Source organism: Cyclopterus lumpus, chromosome 24 (genome assembly GCF_009769545.1).
Source record: "Cyclopterus lumpus isolate fCycLum1 chromosome 24, fCycLum1.pri, whole genome shotgun sequence".
In the NCBI taxonomy this organism is placed as follows: Eukaryota; Metazoa; Chordata; class Actinopteri; order Perciformes; family Cyclopteridae; genus Cyclopterus; species Cyclopterus lumpus.
The window spans coordinates 2149869-2169868 of record NC_046989.1 but is presented as its reverse complement, the minus strand read 5'-3'; the positions used below and the strand labels follow the sequence as shown (position 1 = coordinate 2169868).

Genomic DNA, 20000 nt, shown 5'->3' with positions numbered 1-20000 from the left:
AGACTGTTGGAGTGGCTCCGCTGGACACAGTGCCCCCCCCCCCCCCCCCCCCCCCTCTGATAAAAGCATCCGGGAGGACCCCGTTTGATTGGGTGTGATGCGCTCTGAAGAGGGTTGAAACCAAATTTAACTTCCCCCTTTTGACGGCGCCCGCTACCTCCTGCGGTGATGTGTCAACACGCCGCCTCTGAAACGCGCCGCGGGGCCTTTTTTTTTTTTTAGGCGTTTAAATAACCAGCCTGGGAGTCTCTGCTGGCGGCCATTATTGTCTTTTTTTTGACACCGACATTATAACCGTGGCTGCAAAGTAACGGATTCATCCAGCGGCTGATGAGCCCCCCCCCCCCCCCGAAGCACTTCAGGGGGGACAGCGGCACATAATGGCGGCGCTCGATGGCCAGGAGGCGCCGTACACACCAGAGTTATATGAAACCTTTTTAATTTACTTCTTTTAAAACTACAGGACGATCTTTTCGTTCTCCAAATGCCAAGTCGCTTTTTATTTTATTTATTTTATTTATTTTATTTATTTTATTTATTTTATTTATTTTATTTATTTTATTTATTTTATTTATTTTATTTATTTTATTTATTTTATTTATTTTATTTATTTTATTTATTTTATTTATTTTATTTATTTTATTTATTTTATTTATTTTATTTATTTTATTTATTTTATTTATTTTATTTATTTTATTTATTTTATTTATTTTATTTATTTTATTTATTATTTTATTTTATTTTATTTATTATTTTATTTTATTTTATTTTATTTTATTTTATTTAAGGAACAGAACGTTTTACTGTTGGAGGTCAGAAGATATTCGAAAGATTTGACTTCCAGAAATTTAAATAGTTTTATTGAACAGAAATCTTAAAGAGTGGAACAATGTTGAACGCTTTGAACAATATTTATTAGAATAAAATAACACTTCACGCCTGGAAAATGTGCCAAAAGCGTTTAAACCAATTACACATTTTCTTATCTTGTTCTCCGGTTGTTTTTGGTTCAGAGTTCATCAGCTGGTTTTTTTTTTTTTTAGAAATGGACCAAACGATTCTTTCTGATTTCCCTCAAACGCGGCGTCGAAGGTTTTTAATCGTTCCTAAAAATCTAAAAATGTGTTTTTTTGGGGGGGGTTTGTAAAGTTGGCGTCCTCCTTACAGTCAAACAGTCGCTGAACTAATTGCAAAGAGTCGGCGAGAGCGACGTTTAGTTGTTTATGGCGGTCGTAATCCCCCCAACTCAACCCTAATACAGTTGCCGCAGCGTGTTTTAAGGATTTAAGGCGTAATCCTTTGTTGGCTTTTGTCCGGCCGCAGACTGGAGGTCTATACACTTTCAGATCATTGTTAATTAAGGAGATTGACAGGTGTCCACTTGTAATTCTCTCTTTTGAGGCATCGTGGGGGGGGGAGGGGGGAGACCGGAGTGTTGCGGAGTTATAATTGGAGCCCGACTGGGTGGTCCACTTAAAGTTTGTTGGCGGAGGAGATAATCAAACATGAAAACTGAATGACAAAAAACAAAATGATGACGTGCCGACAGCAGTCCGCCTGCTGGCTGCTAATTGTGCCTTTTTTTTTTTTATAAGTTATCGGCTCTTAAAACAGATTATTTCGGTGCATTATTCCAGTTTAAGGGATTTTTTGTGAGTTCCAAAATGCTCGAGTCTCCAAAGTTTTGGCCCGTCGTGATATTTGGTTTTCTATCATCTTTAATCTTCAGGTGGTTTGACATTTTATTCCCTTATTCAACTTCCAGCTAATTAATATAAATAGGATTCTAGTGGAGAGCTTTTCTTTTGTCAAATCTTGATCTCAAAACCAGTTTCAGTGAAACATTTATGTGACCCACAATGCACCTGTGTTGTAAACTTTGTTTCTACAGTAAAACTATTTTTAATGTTTAAAAAATAAAAATCGCCCGTTTTAGCTTTTTAAAAGATCGACTTCAAAGACTTATTGGGGTCCACGGCGATGCTAACAGCTCTGATGTTGTGCTTTGAGCTAAATGCTAACATCATGTTAGCATGCTAAGCTAATTAACACTTTTAACACAGCCCGGGGCTGATGGGAAATAGATTGACTGTTTCCGCTGACGCAAAAAAGAAAACTACAAAAGTGAAATCATCAACGTATTAAAATAATATTTAATATAAAAATTATATATATATATATCAATCAATCAAATGTTTGGTCGCACACAGCCCGTTGATAGTTTTCACAGCAACTCCTCTCCAGGTTTGTGGGTGCCCCCCCATCCCCCCCCCCCCCCCCGCCCCACCACCACCCTTCACCCCCCCTGAGCCGAGCCACTCAGCCGGCCTGCCCCCTATAAACAAACAAGTCCGCGGCTCGCAGCTGGTCATCGCCTTGGCAACGGTGAATCTGGAAGAAGCCGTTAGCTCCAATTTTCTTTTTTTTTTTTTTTTTTAAGTGTGTCTTTGTGAAGGACCCGCGGCGATGGAACCGGGGTACTTGAGGCGTCCACAATGCTGCCGGCTGAATGCTTATTTCATTTTCTGAACAAAAAAATGCAAATGCGGCGCCGCCCGCCTCCCTCGCCGGCCGCCGACTGCGCTTCGCTTTATCGTGACAACCGATCCGTTCTGCGTCCGTGACGGGGAAATTAAATAGTTGGTATTTCATCTTGTTTTTTTAAATACATATATATTGGGTTAATTAGTGTTCAGGTTTTTTTTGGCTTTTAAACAATGAAACTGGAGGATCTTCGACGATGTGAAGTGTTTTTAAAATTTTTATTTATGATCCTGTTTTCTCAAATAAACCGAAACCAAAACGATCTGCTCCGTTCTGACGGTTTCATCACGTGTGAAGGAGATTTACGTCTGTTTTACTCCCAAAGAAAACATCCTAAATACCCACTCGGCTGTTTATTTTACTGCTTTGTCTCCCAAATCAACCGCACGTTAACATTAAATAAAACACAACTTTTCCCAAACTTTAATGGAACAAATAACCGTCTTTAATTTAAGGAATCAACTGGTGAAGCTTCACGTATTTTTTTTTTGCTCCTATTGTCGCCCACTTTAAAAAGAGGTTAAATTGCTCTCCGTCCTCGTTTCCTCTGCTTCTTCCTCAAACCTCGAAGCTGAAGTCTGCAGAAGCTCTCGTGAACATGTCGTCTTTTGTCCTCCGTAGATTCCAGGCCCAACAGCTTGCTGGGAGCGCCGCCCTCCTTCCAGCAGCCCCAGTACCCGAGGTGAGTGCTGCTCCTGGTGAGATTACAGTTTAAAAGGAGAAAAAATATATATATATATGATTTAATCTTTTGTTACGTTGTTTTCGTGGACTTCATCGGCCTCTTTAGAGAGTTGGTTTGATTTTATATAATTTTTTTTAATTTAATTCAACATCCTTTTCCTCAAACTTCACCCTTTTTTCTTTTTGACTCGGTGCATTAAAGGTGTCACGGCCCTGTTTGGTGGTTCTCGTTTCAGCCTTTCTCCTCCACTGCTCTGCCTGAGGAGGAGGGGGGGGGGGGGGGGGCTACTGCTTCTGAATTAAGATTTTATTTTTTCCCCCGTTGCTCTAAAACAAATTTATCTGGAGGAGGTTTGTGCAGCTTAATGAGGCGTCGCTAACGCCGCCGGAGGCCGCGCGGTGTTTGATTCCGGGTCCCGAGTCCTAATCAGGTTCTCCGGGTTCAACTTCTCGGGGCCCCATTGTGGCTCCGAGTCGCCTCGGGGGGGTCAGTGGTTATTAGCGGGCGAGTGAAAACAGTTTCTTTAGCTGCTCGGGACCGGACCGAACTTGGAGGAGAGGGGATTACTGGCGCCGGCCAGAGTGTGACATGGTTCAGTAATGAGGGATGGGGGGGGGGCTCTTAGTGCCTTCTCTCTTCTTTTGTTACTTTTAATATCACTGTTGCATTGACACTTCTTTTTTCTTTTTTGGAGCGCCATGGCGTGCCGACCCCCCCCCCCCCCCCCCCCCAGAGAGGTTTTTCTCTCCTCGAGCTCGATCCCTCGGTAAACGCCGGATTTATTTATTTTTAGGGATCAGAAGGTGCAGGAGCTTCTATGTTGGATGGAAGTTCTCCAAACGTGGATACATCTAAACTTCTAGAATCAGAAAGTCACGATTTTCTATCTTTTAAACTGTATTTTATTTAGTTTATTGTTCAGAGCCGCAGTTCGATGTTTTTATTAAAAATGAAGACAAAACTTCAGAAAAGAGAAAAACATGTTCGTCACAAAGTGAAACTGACGTTTCCAATAATAAAAAGTCTCGTTGGAGGAGCGAGGAACCGATCAATCGAAGCTTAATCAATTACCTCAATAATTTAATCTTTTGATCTTCACATCAAATGATGGCGGTCGGCAGCTGCACGCTCTTCCTCTTCCTCTTCCTCACGTTGCTATAAGTGTATTGAACCGTGTTTCGACGTCCGCCTCCAGGCAGCAGCAGCAGCAGCAGCAGTCGTACGGGGGTCGAGGCGGAGGTCACGGTTGGGATCGGGCCGTGCAGTCGCAGCAGTCGTCGTACCAGCAGAACGCGAGCCGCGGACCGGGAGGAGGAGGAGGAGGAGGGGGGGGGGGGGGCCTCGACGCCGGGCGGGGGGGCGTCAGCGCCGGGGGCCGGCTACCAGCAGCGCTTCGATGGCCGCAGAGAGGAGTGGCGAGATCGTAGAGACGACCGCCGGGACAACCGGGGCCAGCAGCACCAGGTGAGGAGTCGGCTTCTGGTGGCCCCCCCCCCCCCCATGGAGATATGGGGGGGGGGGGGGGGGGCACCGGATATGTTTAGAGTGATTTTAAAGCAGACAAAAGTCGGATTAGTGATAAAAATATAAGCACACAATTATTGAAGTTTTTTAAATCAAAATATAAAACTGCACTTTCTCTTTTTGTTGGTTAAATATTATTATATTAATTAAATTATAATAAATGGTGATTAAATAAAAATAAAAAAATGTATATAATTCTTTATATATATATATATATATATATATATATATATATATATATATATATATATGGTGAAATAAATATATAATAAAAACTAAATGCCCAGAGTTGGTTGCCAATTCCTCAAAATGGTTGCCATGGTGACTGTTACTGTGGGTTACCCCGTGCTGAGTAGCTGTGGGCGGAGTCACAGTTTCATCTTCAGCGTGTTGCGTAATTAAAAACTTTTCTAAAGTCTTGAAGAGCTTCATGAAGCCTTCTGATTGGCTGACGCTGAACCAGTGCTCCCAGTTCAATGAACCGGTTTTGAAATGAATCAAACTTCTTTTTTCCGTTGGTAAACATTTTGGTTTGCAGACTTAAATCTGACCATTTGATACTCTAGTTTTTTTACATTTTTTATTTTTTTTATTTAAGTCTGATTATTTGTCAACTGATTTTATTTTATTAATCAATTAATTGTCTATAAAAGACAAAAAAAGCTTCCTTTTTTTCCTGTAAAACCCACAAATCCACTTTACAGGATAATCACGTAAAAAACAGAAGAGCATCAAATCCAAATATTAGAAACCTTTTTATTTTATTTGAATAAAACAGTTTAAACATTAAAACCGAGCGGCTTAAAAAGTTTGACGAGTCTCAAAGTTTTATGCTTTAATTCTAACTTTGAGGTGACCGAGAAAAAGTTCAGTGTTTGAAATATGAAATGCAATATATTTGTAATAATTGCCATTAGATAAACAAACGATAACTTATTTTAATTACCAGAGATTTCTATCCACAGTTTTAGAAATGTTTTATTCTTCCATCTCCCCAAAATCAATGGAGGTAAATGGAATTTACTGAAATCGTTTATTTCTTTTGGATGTTTTTTATTTTAGTTTGAAAGAGACAAATCTGCTGAATTGTTCTTTCAAAATCTATTTTAGGATAGAAATAGTCCAAAAGACCTTTTTAGTATTAAATGTTTTTATTTATTTGTTCTAATCTTTTGTGTTCTTTGTTTTCCATAAAATCCTGACTTTTGAAGAGAATTCCAACTTGTACTGTCACACAAAAATATATTTGGGCACTAACGGGTTAAACATCAGAAAACAGTAAACCTTTTTAATTGGAAAGTGGCTCCAAATGACAAAAATAAAACATTTTAAAATAGCTAAATTTGACAAGTATTAAATCCTGAAGGAATCACAAAGAAATAAAGTTTGGTTTGAAACACAAATATAACATTTTAGATTGTTTTTATTCCAACATAAGAACAGCTCTTTATTAAGATTTGATTTGGGGATCTTAAAATTATTTTTATTTGACTCTTTCTGTATAAATAAATGGATTTATTGTTTTAATCCATGTGAAGGAAATGTGACCAAGATTTTTTTTTTATAAAACGGTCAAATCCTTGAAAAAGATGAAATGAATGACCTCGATCACGTTTGTATGATTATTAAAATAAAGATGATTTTATTGATGTTCTAATGTAATAATGTGTGTTTCAGGGCTACAGCTCTGGAAGAGGGTACCCTGCTCCGCCTCCATCCAGAAGATACGAGTGGAATTAAACTCAAAGTAATGTTGGACTTTCAGGGGGGGGGGGGGGGCTATTTTCATTTTATTTTATTTTCATTTTATTGTCGTCTTTTACAATTGAATTAGTGTTTTTTTCCTAAAGTACCTGTACGATGTAACTTGTGTTTTTAAGACAAAGGGCCTGTAAAACTTGTGCAAGACGAGTGAGTCGAGGACGAACTGTCCCGGAGTTTATTTTTGAGACGGATCTCTGCAATGTGTTTAAAAAACAACAAAAAAAGTAACTAAAACGTGTAATAAAAGAATAATAGCGGCGTTGGGATTATACTTTTTTTTTTTTTTTTACAGGAATAATCTCGTCTATAAAAGATTTCTTTTTATTTCAAATTTTACTTTCACTTAAAAAGTCTTCTTTTTAATAAAACTCCAGATGGAATCAAGATTTCTTCTCATCTATAAAGGATTTCTTTTTTTCCACATTTTTATTTTACTTTCACTTAAAAAAAGAAAACACTTTAAAAAGTCACTTTTAATAAAAACTCGATTTCTTCACAAAGTGAAAAGAGATATTTCAGATTTACATTCTGTAAACACTCAATATTGTTATTGCTTCTAATATCATTTTATACACTAAAAAAAAAATGCTTCAGACTCCAGAAATAAAACAAAAAGCATTTGAAATGTTCAAAACGAAAATATCATTTATTCAATATTGGAAAGAAAATTGTGACAAAAAAGAATATTTATTGATTTATTTTTTACCTCCAATGAAAAATATTTCTCACTTCGTTTGATTCCAAACCAAGAAACGTCCGTAGGTTATTGTTCCTTCTCTATTGCTTCACTTTCTAATTACTTCATGAAACCTGCAATAATTTAATTAGTGGTGTCGATGAATGGGAAGCACCGTGCGCGTGCCTCGTCCTGAATACCCTCGAGTCCGATTTTCTGGTTTTAAAACGCAGCAGCAGTTTAAAAAAAAAAAAAAAAAAACATATTTCGTTTTTGAATAAGGAAGAAAATACATTATTAACATTCAGGATCCAATGTACAGTTTGTTTGCACCTTATTGCTCGACCCCACGGAGAGTCTGGAGGGTCCCTCCGCGCGTAAAGGAACCAGAGCTTTATTACTCGACCCCACGGAGAGTCTGGAGAGTCCCTCCGCGCGTAAAGGAACCAGAGCTTTATTACTCGACCCCACGGAGGGTCTGGTGAGTCCCTCCGTGCGTAAAGGAACCAGAGCTTTATTACTCGACCCCACGGAGAGTCTGGTGAGTCCCTCCGTGCGTAAAGGAACCAGAGCTTTATTACTCGACCCCACGGAGAGTCTGGAGGGTCCCTCCGCGCGTAAAGGAACCAGAGCTTTATTACTCGACCCCACGGAGGGTCTGGTGAGTCCCTCCGTGCGTAAAGGAACCAGAGCTTTATTACTCGACCCCACGGAGAGTCTGGAGGGTCCCTCCGCGCGTAAAGGAACCAGAGCTTTATTACTCGACCCCACGGAGAGTCTGGTGAGTCCCTCCGTGCGTAAAGGAACCAGAGCTTTATTACTCGACCCCACGGAGGGTCTGGAGAGTCCCTCCGTGCGTAAAGGAACCAGAGCTTTACGCACGGAGAGAAAATACAAAAAGTGGTGCGTTTGTTTTTGTCGTCCAGCCGGTTCTCCTAAAAAAAAATGTAAAAAAACATCCAACTCGGGAATGAGGTCCCCAGGCCCGGTCCCGGAGCGGCCTCCTTCCGGTGGTCCCTACCAAGTCCTCCCGTACAGTAGATTGGAGCCGATCATGCTGTTCGTGTACTCGATTAGCGCCGCGTCCGTCTGCGTCATGTGGATCTGACCGTGCAATCCGAGCGGCGGACTCGGGGACAAATCGTCCAGCTCCTCGGTGGACGACAGCTGGTTCACCGCCATGACCTCCCCCGCGCTGGCCTGTCGGTTCCCGGTGTGGTTGGAGCCGCTAGAGTCGCTCTGGCAGCCCTTGCCGTTCTTGGAGAGGACCGGGGACGCGGAGGAGGAGCGGTGGGTCGTCGCGCACACGCCTCCGCCGCTCCCGTCTTGCTGCGGCGGCTGCTTGTCCTTGGTCTGCCGCTTCAGCTTGTAGCGGTGGTTCTGGAACCAGATCTTGACCTGGTTCGGGCTGAGGTGGATCAGCCCGGCCAGGTGCTCCCTCTCCGGGGCGGACAGGTACTTCTGCTGCTTGAAGCGCCGCTCCAGCTCGTACACCTGCGCCTGCGAGAAGAGCACGCGCCGCTTCCTCCGCGGAGCGGAGTGCAGCGTCACCATGGACTTGGCGGCCGCGTCCATCCCGGAGAAGCTGCCCACCATCCCGGACATGTTCATCCCGGCGGAGGGGCCCATGTACCTGGAGACTAAGCACAGGAATCATCGTTGGGATAAAAAAAAAAAAGAGCTCGCTGATTTAATTTATGATATTATTAATTATGCTAAATAACTAAATATTTCACGGCCTTGAGAAATGTAATGGCTTGTTTAAAAAAATAAAATACACTTATATATAATTAGAAAATATTAAATAACCAAAGGAACTCTGGAAACTAAACGTCTAAATGTGCCGTTAACCTTAGTTTTATAAATCAGTTATCGAAGCAAAACTATAATCTATTTATTTATTTATTATTATAATAGCTTTATAATAATGTGTATCATGAGTTAAACATTTTATATCATTATGGAGTACCATTAACGTTGTGGTCACTTAATAATTATTCAAAATGCTGTTGCGTTATTTAATCCACAAATACTTTAACGTTCAATTCGATTATTAAAGTGATTAAATGTAATTCTGATGACTGTTTTAATCCTTAAAAGGGGGAGATAATAAATAATCAGTGAAATGTCACTTTAATCTCATTTGAAGAACGTTTAACTTCTTTTCTGTGCAGACCACGTTTTTTTTTTAAATGTATTTATTTTTTATAAATGTAATTTATATTAAAAAACAAACTTTTATCAGAAGCCCCTCTTACTTGTCGGGTACCGGGGCTCCGGGTTCCCGTACCACGCCGCCGCGCCGCCGCCGCCGCTCCTCGCCGTCTCCTGGTAGGACTGCAGGTCTCCAACGTTCCCGATGCCGCCGTTGCAGAACCCTCCGACGGCCCCGGAGAACTGCGGCACCCCGTGGGGCGCGTGGTGGTGGTGGTGGTGGTAGGGCCCTGCGGGTCCCAGTGCGGCGGCGGCTGCGGCTGCTGAGGAAGAGGAGGAGGATGAGGATGAAGAGGCGGAGGACAGGTGGTGATGGTGATGGTGGTGGTGGTGATGGAGATGAGGCGGCTGCTGCTGCTGCTGCTGCTCGGCCGGGTGGTGATGGTGGTACTGATGATGCTGCGTACCGGGCTGGGAGACTTGCGGCTGCCGGTAGGCGCCCAGCTGGGACCCGAGGCTCCCCGCGGCGAGATCCATGCCTCCGAACCTCCGGTAGCTGTCCTCCATCGGGCTCAAAATGTCGATGACTGAGAAGGGGGTGGAGTGCTTTGGGCTGAAGGACATGGTGCGGACGCCCCCCGTGCTTGTGGCTGGATGTGGTCCGGGTCTTGGTCCGGCGGCTCTCTGCCTGCGTCCCCCTCCCTCCCTCCGGCTGCGTGCGCTGCTCCGTCTCCCTGGGAAAGAAGTCCAGCTGGTCGGCTGCGAAGGAGGAGACGAGCCTCCCAACGCGCACGCGGAGGGGCGGAGCGACGCGCGCGCGCGCAGCTAACAAAAGGCAATTGACATTAGAGGTAAGTGGAGAAAATGGTTTGGACCTACTTTCTTCATGAAGGTTTGACCCGAACGAGACACGCGGAGGCACACATGGTGTTAGTGGAGCTTCACTCCGATGAATTCACTCTTTTAAAACGCTGATATATAATAATAATAATAATGTAATTAATGACGAGCTGGTTTAGAATGTAGACTTTAATATTAGTATAGCATCTTTAAAAGTTACATATTTTACTTTATTTACGTATTGGAAACCTTTTTGTTCAAAATGACTAACTTTTAATTTAATATATTTACATTTTTCCATCTGCCGTGACTATTTTAATTTATTTGTTTTATTTTTTGTGCGCGCGCATACGTGTGTTAGGTCTTTCATTTTCAATCACACGCACGAGGATCTGCAGTTTTATTAAATTTACGAAGTTATTTTAAGTTATTTAACTTTCCATCAACAAATAGATCCAGAAAAACTTTTGTTTTCTGGTCCTGAAGACGGAACGTTTAGTTTTTCTTTACTAATTGTGAAGATATATTTTTAATAAACTTTGTTGATGTTAACATTAAGTTTTTACAGCAAATAACTTTTTTTTCAGCGTAAATGAATGTTTTATAATTAATTCACCGAAATATATTATTAATCAGGTTTATTTAGCCGATAATTTAATGCTCGTGTAGTAAAAACAAAATAATCTTTTTGTTTTCTTTTTTAACCCACGGTACTTTATTAATCTATAATCATGTATTATATAGGTTCTATTTATTTTATATATTTCTGTCTAATTCTAGCAAAAGTTTAATGAACTCGACATTCCGATAAAAACAAAACAGATAATCTTGTAATATTAACGTTATTCATTAATAAGTCATTAAAATAAATGACTTTCTTAGGTGCATTAATTAAGTAATATAGTAAAGATCCAGAAGACTTCTTTCATTAATGAAATTAATTTAATTAATAAAATATGTTCCTGTAAAAGTTTCACTCGGTGTATTTTCAGGTTTCTCTTTAACTAATAATTATATAAAGCACTTTTATTTTTTTAGTTCAACGTGAAATGTCCGAGCAGCCAATCACCTGCTGACCTGCTGCTCCACGTCACCTGACGTCACCTCACGTCACCCCACGTGCTCCCTGGAGGTTTTCTTTTTCCTCCCGAGGTCCGATAGAAAGCGATTTTTTTAAACTCCTTTTATTTCTCATTCTTCTTCTTCTCCGGTGAACCGTTCGGCTGCAGGAGCCACCGGGACCTCCGCGGAGCGTCGCCCCGGGGCTCAGAGCGGCTGCTGCGGGCTTTGAGAGGGGGGAACCGGGCGGGACGGACCGGAAACACACCGGGGACTAAATGAATCCTCGTGGAGCAGATTTACAGATGTTTAGTGGTCATGTTCAAGGTGAATTAATTACAGCTGCAAGGCCTTTAAGTCATTATTAGTATCTTTATTCATATATATATATGAATATATCTTAAAGGAGCTTTTTATAAATGTTACTATTGTCTGTTAAACATGAGTTTAAGGTGAATTAATTCTAAGCGACGTTTCTCTGATGTATCTTATAGTTATAATAATTCTATATGGACTTTACAAAGTATATTGTTGAACTGATTTATGTCTCTGCTGTTCTTTAATAACTTTATAATAACGAAAAGCTTTTTAGCAACGTTACAACAATAATAGTTTAAGGTGAATTCATTCTACTTAGATGTTTTTTTAACTCTTATCGCTTTATGATTTATATGATTATGATTTAAAGTCACTTCATGTTAACTTTTATTAAATCTGCCTCTAAAGTTACTTTCTAATCTCTGCTCCTGATTCATGACTTTGTGTTGATATAAAAAAAATAAAAAATGTAAGCGTTAAAGTGTGTGTGTGTGTGTGTGAAGTTAGTTTATGGTCTTTGTAATGTTATAATACAATATATAACATTTATGTCTCTTAAATCCTGTCTAATGAGTTTATGGTGAAATATTTGTAGCTCAAAGGGTATTTTATTCTTCATAAATAATGTCTCTTTTTAATTACTTAATTTATGGTATAATATTAAGTTCCATCAGGACTTTTATTGTCTAATGAGTTCAAGGTGAATTAATTATATTACATTATATTCTGTGTACTATATGTTGCCTCTGATCAATACAGTATTAACCGTTTAATATTGCATTACATTATAAATGATGCATTTAAACATTATATCATGATATTACCATCATATTGTAGATTTTAAGTGGTTTTATTATTATTTTTAGATACTAGATGTTAATGTTTGTGGGGTTCTCTTTTTTTTGCGTTGGCGTTTATTTTGTACTTAAATCCGTAAATATATAATCCATAAATACATATTTATTTGCTGATTTCAGCAGTTTTATACACAGTTTAAATTTGACCTGCAGTCGGTTTTTAAAGGAAATATTAAACTTTTTAAAGCTCTGAGAGACGATATTTATGAAGCCGAGTCTTTATTTTATAAAAGACTGAAGCTGAACTTAATTCTTGTTGTTCAACAACTGCTTTTTAAAATAATGATAATAAAAAATATAACAAATGAGACTTAATCAGTTCTTTTGTCTTTAGGTTAATTATTTATTTGCAGCAAGACACAAAACACTTTAAAGTGTTTTATTAAATATTTTTAACTTAATTTACAAACATCTGGGAACTGGATTTCAATTATGAATCTGAGCCGTTTTAATTTTTATAAATTTAAGAATATCATTTAAATCTTTGGTTTCATCAAAGCTCAAATAATTTATTTATTTATTTATCATAATGATTTGTTTTTGATTTAGTAAACTCCAGAAAAGTTAAATAATTACATACAATTTTACATTATGGAAATAAGGCCTCTAGATATTGATTTTAAATGAGTGGTAGAATAATTAAAAGTGACCTTTCACTAAATCTAACTTTGTGTATTTCTACAAACTTTAGAGATAATTTGGGGAAGTTTTCCTCTTTTATTGAGAAACTTATGTTTGAAAGTCTTCTTTCAAAATGAATAAAAAACTAAATTAAAAGTTAATATAAATTCTGAAGAACCGGCGAAAACCGGTTTTACCGACTGAACTTTTCCATATTTGCAATAAATACACAATCTGTTAGTAATTAAATGTTTTCTTTGGTTGTTTGTGTGTTTGTCTGATTACTCAAGTACACAATTATAAAGGTACTTTATGTATTTATGCTACTTTATACTTTATATAGAGGTATATAGTATATTTTTCTCGTTTCCTCCCCCTTTGCCTCCTTTCTCGTTTCCTCCCCCTTTGCCTCCTTTCTCCTTTCTCGTTTCCTAGCCCTTTGCCTCGTTTCCTCCCCCTTTGCCTCCTTTCTCGTTTCCTAGCCCTTTGTCTCGTTTCCTAGCCCTTTGCCTCCTTTCTCGTTTCCTAGCCCTTTGCCTCGTTTCCTCCTCCTTTGCCTCCTTTCTCGTTTCCTCCCCCTTTGCCTCCTTTCTCGTTTCCTCCCCCTTTGCCTCCTTTCTCCTTTCTCGTTTCCTAGCCCGTTGCCTCGTTTCCTCCCCCTTTGCCTCCTTTCTCGTTTCCTAGCCCTTTGCCTCGTTTCCTAGCCCTTTGCCTCCTTTCTCGTTTCCTCCCCCTTTGCCTCCTTTCTCGTTTCCTAGCCCTTTGCCTCCTTTCTCGTTTCCTCCCCCTTTGCCTCCTTTCTCATTTCCTCCCCCTTTGCCTCCTTTCTCGTTTCCTCCCCCTTTGCCTCCTTTCTCCTTTCTTGTTTCCTAGCCCTTTGCCTCGTTTCCTCCCTCTTTGCCTCCTTTCTCCTTTCTCGTTTCCTAGCCCTTTGCCTCCTTTCTCATTTCCTCCCCCTTTGCCTCCTTTCTCGTTTCCTAGCCCTTTGCCTCGTTTCCTCCCCCTTTGCCTCCTTTCTCGTTTCCTAGCCCTTTGCCTCGTTTCCTCCCCCTTTGCCTCCTTTCTCGTTTCCTAGACCTTTGCCTCGTTTCCTCCCCCTTTGCCTCCTTCCTCCTTTCTCGTTTCCTTGACCTTTGCCTCGTTTCCTCCCCCTTTGCCTCCTTCCTCCTTTCTTGTTTCCTAGACCTTTGCCTCGTTTCCTCCCCCTTTGCCTCCTTCCTCCTTTCTTGTTTCCTAGACCTTTGCCTCGTTTCCTCCCCCTTTGCCTCCTTCCTCCTTTCTCGTTTCCTTGACCTTTGCCTCGTTTCCTCCCCCTTTGCCTCCTTCCTCCTTTCTCGTTTCCTTGACCTTTGCCTCGTTTCCTCCCCCTTTGCCTCCTTTCTCGTTTCCTCCCCCTTTGCCTCCTTTCTCGTTTCCTCCCCCTTTGCCTCCTTCCTCCTTTCTCGTTTCCTAGACCTTTGCCTCGTTTCCTCCCCCTTTGCCTCCTTTCTCGTTTCCTCCCCCTTTGCCTCCTTTCTCCTTTCTCGATTCCTAGCCCTTTGCCTCGTTTCCTCCCTCTTTGCCTCCTTTCTCCTTTCTCGTTTCCTAGCCCTTTGCCTCCTTTCTCATTTCCTCCCCCTTTGCCTCCTTTCTCGTTTCCTAGCCCTTTGCCTCGTTTCCTCCCCCTTTGCCTCCTTTCTCGTTTCCTAGCCCTTTGCCTCGTTTCCTCCCCCTTTGCCTCCTTTCTCATTTCCTCCCCCTTCGCCTCCTTTCTCGTTTCCTAGCCCTTTGCCTCGTTTCCTCCCCCTTCGCCTCCTTTCTCGTTTCCTAGCCCTTTGCCTCGTTTCCTCCCCCTTTGCCTCCTTTCTCATTTCCTCCCCCTTTGCCTCCTTTCTCGTTTCCTAGCCCTTTGCCTCGTTTCCTCCCCCTTTGCCTCCTTTCTCATTTCCTCCCCCTTTGCCTCCTTTCTCGTTTCCTAGCCCTTTGCCTCGTTTCCTCCCCCTTTGCCTCCTTTCTCATTTCCTCCCCCTTTGCCTCCTTTCTCGTTTCCTAGCCCTTTGCCTCATTTCCTCCCCCTTTGCCTCCTTTCTCGTTTCCTAGCCCTTTGCCTCGTTTCCTCCCCCTTTGCCTCCTTTCTCATTTCCTCCCCCTTTGCCTCCTTTCTCGTTTCCTAGCCCTTTGCCTCATTTCCTCCCCCTTTGCCTCCTTTCTCGTTTCCTAGCCCTTTGCCTCGTTTCCTCCCCCTTCGCCTCCTTTCTCGTTTCCTAGCCCTTTGCCTCGTTTCCTCCCCCTTCGCCTCCTTTCTCGTTTCCTAGCCCTTTGCCTCGTTTCCTCCCCCTTTGCCTCCTTTCTCATTTCCTCCCCCTTTGCCTTCTTTCTCGTTTCCTAGCCCTTTGCCTCGTTTCCTCCCCCTTTGCCTCCTTTCTCATTTCCTCCCCCTTTGCCTCCTTTCTCGTTTCCTCCCCCTTTGCCTCCTTTCTCGTTTCCTCCCCCTTTGCCTCCTTTCTCGTTTCCTAGCCCTTTGCCTCGTTTCCTCCCCCTTTGCCTCCTTTCTCATTTCCTCCCCCTTTGCCTCCTTTCTCGTTTCCTAGCCCTTTGCCTCGTTTCCTCCCCCATTGCCTCCTTTCTCATTTCCTCCCCCTTTGCCTCCTTTCTCGTTTCCTAGCCCTTTGCCTCGTTTCCTCCCCCTTTGCCTCCTTTCTCATTTCCTCCCCCTTTGCCTCCTTTCTCGTTTCCTAGCCCTTTGCCTCATTTCCTCCCCCTTTGCCTCCTTTCTCGTTTCCTAGCCCTTTGCCTCGTTTCCTCCCCCTTTGCCTCCTTTCTCATTTCCTCCCCCTTTGCCTCCTTTCTCGTTTCCTAGCCCTTTGCCTCATTTCCTCCCCCTTTGCCTCCTTTCTCGTTTCCTAGCCCTTTGCCTCGTTTCCTCCCCCTTCGCCTCCTTTCTCGTTTCCTAGCCCTTTGCCTCGTTTCCTCCCCCTTTGCCTCCTTTCTCATTTCCTCCCCCTTTGCCTCCTTTCTCGTTTCCTAGCCCTTTGCCTCGTTTCCTCCCCCTTTGCCTCCTTTCTCATTTCCTCCCCCTTTGCCTCCTTTCTCGTTTCCTCCCCCTTTGCCTCCTTTCTCGTTTCCTCCCCCTTTGCCTCGTTTCCTCCCCCTTTGCCTCCTTTCTCCTTGTCCTGCAGACTCTGGTTCTCCCTCTCCCCTCAGTTTAATCCTCAGCTCTCTGGAGGAGCATTAGGCCAAGCAGCTGGGTCCCTGAACGCCTCTCCAGAAGGAAGCCCACTTCATCCTGGGGGGGTCGGGGGGGCCGGGAGGCCTGGACCAGCTGGCTCCTGAGAAACATTCACAATAAGAGGGAGAAGGACAACTAAAATGTCTCGTGAACTATTTCCTTTTGTCTCTTTCTGAATAATAACCTTAATAATAGGAATCTTTATTATCTTTATTCAGGTCATAAACGTCATGTTCACTTAGTTCTTTACTCTTTAATAAACTTTATTAAACATATTAGTTTATTGTAGTTTTTAAACCTGAGTAAATTATAATGCATTATTATTATTAGTAATATTATAAGTCCGCTCGTATTGAAAGACAACCATGAAGGTTTTTTAAATATGTTTATTTAACACAACCTATAACGTCTTAACCCTTCACATAACACACTTTTCCTCAAATTCACTAAAAACAAACACAGATTCAATGAAAGAAAAACATTTATCATCATTGTTTATCTTCATTGTTTTATTTTATTTACAGTTCCCTTCATTCAAGCCGTCAGCTGACTTATGGGATGTGTTTGTTTATGGATCACGGTGACGTGTGTCAGGGACAAAAGACCTGTTACCGTGCGGTAAAGGTCAAAGGTCACGTGTGTGTGAAGAAGTGTTCTTCTGAAATCGTTCAGCGAGTCGGTCTGAAGGTCGACGGAGGTCAAGGCCGTGTGTGTGTGTGTGTGTGTGTGTGTGTGTGTGTGTGTGTGTGTGTGTGTGTGTGTGTGTGTGTGTGTGTGTGTGTGTGTGTGTGTGTGTGTGTGTGTGTGTGTGTGTGTGTGTGTGTGTGCGTGTGTGTGTGGCTCCAGAGCGCCATCATGAGGTCAGTCTTTTCCTTTTTGAACATATTTTTCTTCTCTGTTTTGCATCTAATTCTTGTGATGTTTTAATTTGTTGAATATAATGTATACTTTTATTGAGATTGTGTTCCTACTTTAGTGTTTTTATACGTTAAAAAGCATTTAAATGGATCTGACTTTAAGAACAGACTCTACAGGTGAATTGAGTAAAATAATTAACAACTTGATAATATCATGAAAAACTTCCTCAGTTGATTATTGTCATTAAGATGGTTATTTATTTGTATTACGAGATTTCTGAGATTCTACTTTTAAATATACAAATTAAGCATTATATAATCTAATATGTCATTCAGAGCATAAATCCAAACACTGAATGAAGTCAACGGTTTTAATATGTTAAATATCCCTTGTTCTCGCTCCATGAATCAGAAATTATTTTCAAAAACATTTAAAAAAAAACTATTTTCTCCATTTAATAAAATGTGTAAATGAGTCTCTGAATGCTCCTCTGGTTGTATAGAAGTCTATGCTTCATGTGTTAAAGCTGCATTCTCTTTCCTGACCACCAGGGGGCGACTCCTGGTTGTATAGAAGTCTATGCTTCATGTGTTAAAGCTGCATTCTCTCTCCTGACCACCAGGGGGCGACTCCTCTGGTTGTATAGAAGTATATGCTTCTTGTGTTAAAGCTGCATTCTCTCTACTGACCACCAGGGGGCGACTCCTCTGGTTGTATAGAAGTCTATGTTTCATGTGTTAAAGCTGCATTCTCTCTACTGACAACCAGGGGGCGACTCCTCTGGTTGTATAGAAGTCTATGCTTCATGTGTTAAAGCTGCATTCGCTCTCCTGACCACCAGGGGGCGACTCCTGGTTGTATAGAAGTCTATGCTTCATGTGTTAAAGCTGCATTTTCTCTCCTGACCACCAGGGGGCGACTCCTCTGGTTGTATAGAAGTCTATGCTTCATGTGTTAAAGCTGCATTCTCTCTCTTGTCCACCAGGGGGCGACTCCTCTGGTTGTATAGAAGTCTATGCTTCATGTGTTAAAGCTGCATTCTCCCTCCTGTCCACCAGGGGGCGACTCCTCTGGTTGTATAGAAGTCTATGCTTCATGTGTTAAAGCTGCATTCTCTCTCCTGGCCACCAGGGGGTGACTCCTCTGGTTGTATAGAAGTCTATGCTTCATGTGTTAAAGCTGCATTCTCTCTCCTGACCGCCAGGGGGCGACTCCTCTGGTTGTATAGAAGTCTATGCTTCATGTGTTAAAGCTGCATTCTCTCTCCTGACCACCAGGGGGCGACTCCTCTGGTTGTATAGAAGTCTATATAAATGACTCTTCTCTTGCTGTATTCCCTCAGTAAACATTGTAAACATGAGTTTATGGTGTTTTCACTTCATGAAAGTTACCTTCAAATGTCTAATTACATTGTTCAGTTGTACTTTGCTCCTCCCTCTTGTGTGCTTTAGGGGCGGGGTTACAGGGTGATTGACAGGTCGACACCGTAGAGTATACGTGTCTCCAACGTCCCTCCTCAGTCCAGATGTGGTCACTTCCTGTTTATGGTCACTTCCTGTTTACTGGTCCTAGAAGAATAGTAAGAAAGTCTTCCTCTTTATTAGTGTTTGTCTGCTCCGTCATCATTTGCATTAAATTATTATTATTCGTCACTTAATAAAACTTTTTTCTGCATATATTTTGATTTGATTTGAAGTTTCCTCTATAATCAGTTTGATTCCATGTTACACTCAATTATTTATATTATTATTATTTCTGAACGTACAAAACACATCAATGAGCTTAACTGTGCACCTTTATAAATACTCACTGGAGCACCAAACACGGATTCATCCGCCGCTGAAAATAGTCCCAAAACACAAGTTCTATTTCCTCCTGTTTGTTTGTTTGTTTGTTTGATAAAAACTTCAGCGACAAGCTTTTTAAGACTTTTTTTAAACATGAAACTACTCAAATTTCGTCAATGAAATGAATATAATAAGTATCAGCTGATTATTATTGAAACAATTAACGTTTATGTGGACTTTCTCTCACGTTGTTTGTCTATATTTGTGAGGACAACGTGCTTGTGTTTAGGGTTAACGTCAGAATAATAATCAATCATGAGGCTGGAGGGGATATGCTAATGAGGGTCCTCACGTGTGTGCGCGTGTGTGCGCGTGCAAACGTCTGTTTTGATCAAGCGCCTGCTGCCACCTGCTGGCCGCAAGATGAACGTCACGTTTGATGTTTGCTGCATTTAGGAAATATTATTATTTAAAGATTGTAATTATAGAAAATAAACTTCACTAATGAAAAATACTTAATTATTTACCAATGCTAGGGACAACAAAATATATTTTATATTTTTTTAATGTACAAAAGCCCAATAATAAAAAGAATAAGAGATAAAGATAGAACAATATATGTTTACACTAAAGTATGAGACGCGTAAAAGATAAACTTAAAATGTTGTTGGTTTGAACAGAAATATATGAAATGAGACTATAATTTAGCTTTTTAAAATGATAAAATACATAAATAATTTATTTAATATGGAAACGGATAGTAGAGGAACATTCTGTAAATAAGAGAAAGAAAAAACGTTTTATTAATCAAGGAAAACATTCATTTTACTGCAAATTAGATTTAATCCAGAATCTAAAACAGAAGTTTTTATTGTTGTTTTCCTTTCACGCTCTTTAATTATGCATCGCTCTTTATTTTGATATTTATTTAATAAATTCCTTAAACAAAAGATTACTTTAGTTTTTATTCAAACTTTTATGTCATTTCATTCGTCTGAAGATGAAGATGAAGATGAAGATGATGATGATGATGATGATGAAGAACACAGTGATGTGTTTTAACTAGAAGAGACTTCATGATGAAGATGAAGATGATGATGATGAT

The 20000-nt window shown here is 41.0% G+C and overlaps 2 protein-coding genes and 1 long non-coding RNA gene across 3 annotated transcripts in view; 2 read left to right on the top strand and 1 right to left on the bottom strand.

Annotated features, from left to right (window-relative positions):
• The window catches only part of xrn2 (5'-3' exoribonuclease 2), a 34229-nt gene extending 27453 nt beyond the window's left edge, over positions 1–6776 (top strand). The window contains exons 29-32 of the mRNA XM_034528343.1: positions 3166–3226; positions 4425–4556; positions 4606–4693; positions 6431–6776. Coding sequence (XP_034384234.1) covers positions 3166–3226; positions 4425–4556; positions 4606–4693; positions 6431–6493 — 344 coding nt within the window. The 3' untranslated portion in view covers positions 6494–6776. The remainder of the gene's footprint in view (positions 1–3165; positions 3227–4424; positions 4557–4605; positions 4694–6430) is intronic.
• A 1434-nt stretch (positions 6777–8210) lies between these two features.
• Positions 8211–9971, bottom strand: LOC117727792 (homeobox protein Nkx-2.4-like). The gene is made up of 2 exons (XM_034528289.1): positions 9452–9971; positions 8211–8833 (listed from the first exon to the last, which is right to left on the bottom strand). The coding sequence occupies exons 1-2, from the start codon at positions 9969–9971 to the stop codon at positions 8211–8213; spliced, it is 1143 nt and encodes a 380-aa protein (XP_034384180.1).
• Positions 9696–11975, top strand: LOC117727839. Its single transcript, XR_004609065.1, has 2 exons — positions 9696–10198; positions 11417–11975. It is a non-coding gene; the product is annotated as an uncharacterized LOC117727839 (long non-coding RNA).
• The last annotated feature ends 8025 nt before the right edge of the window (positions 11976–20000 follow it).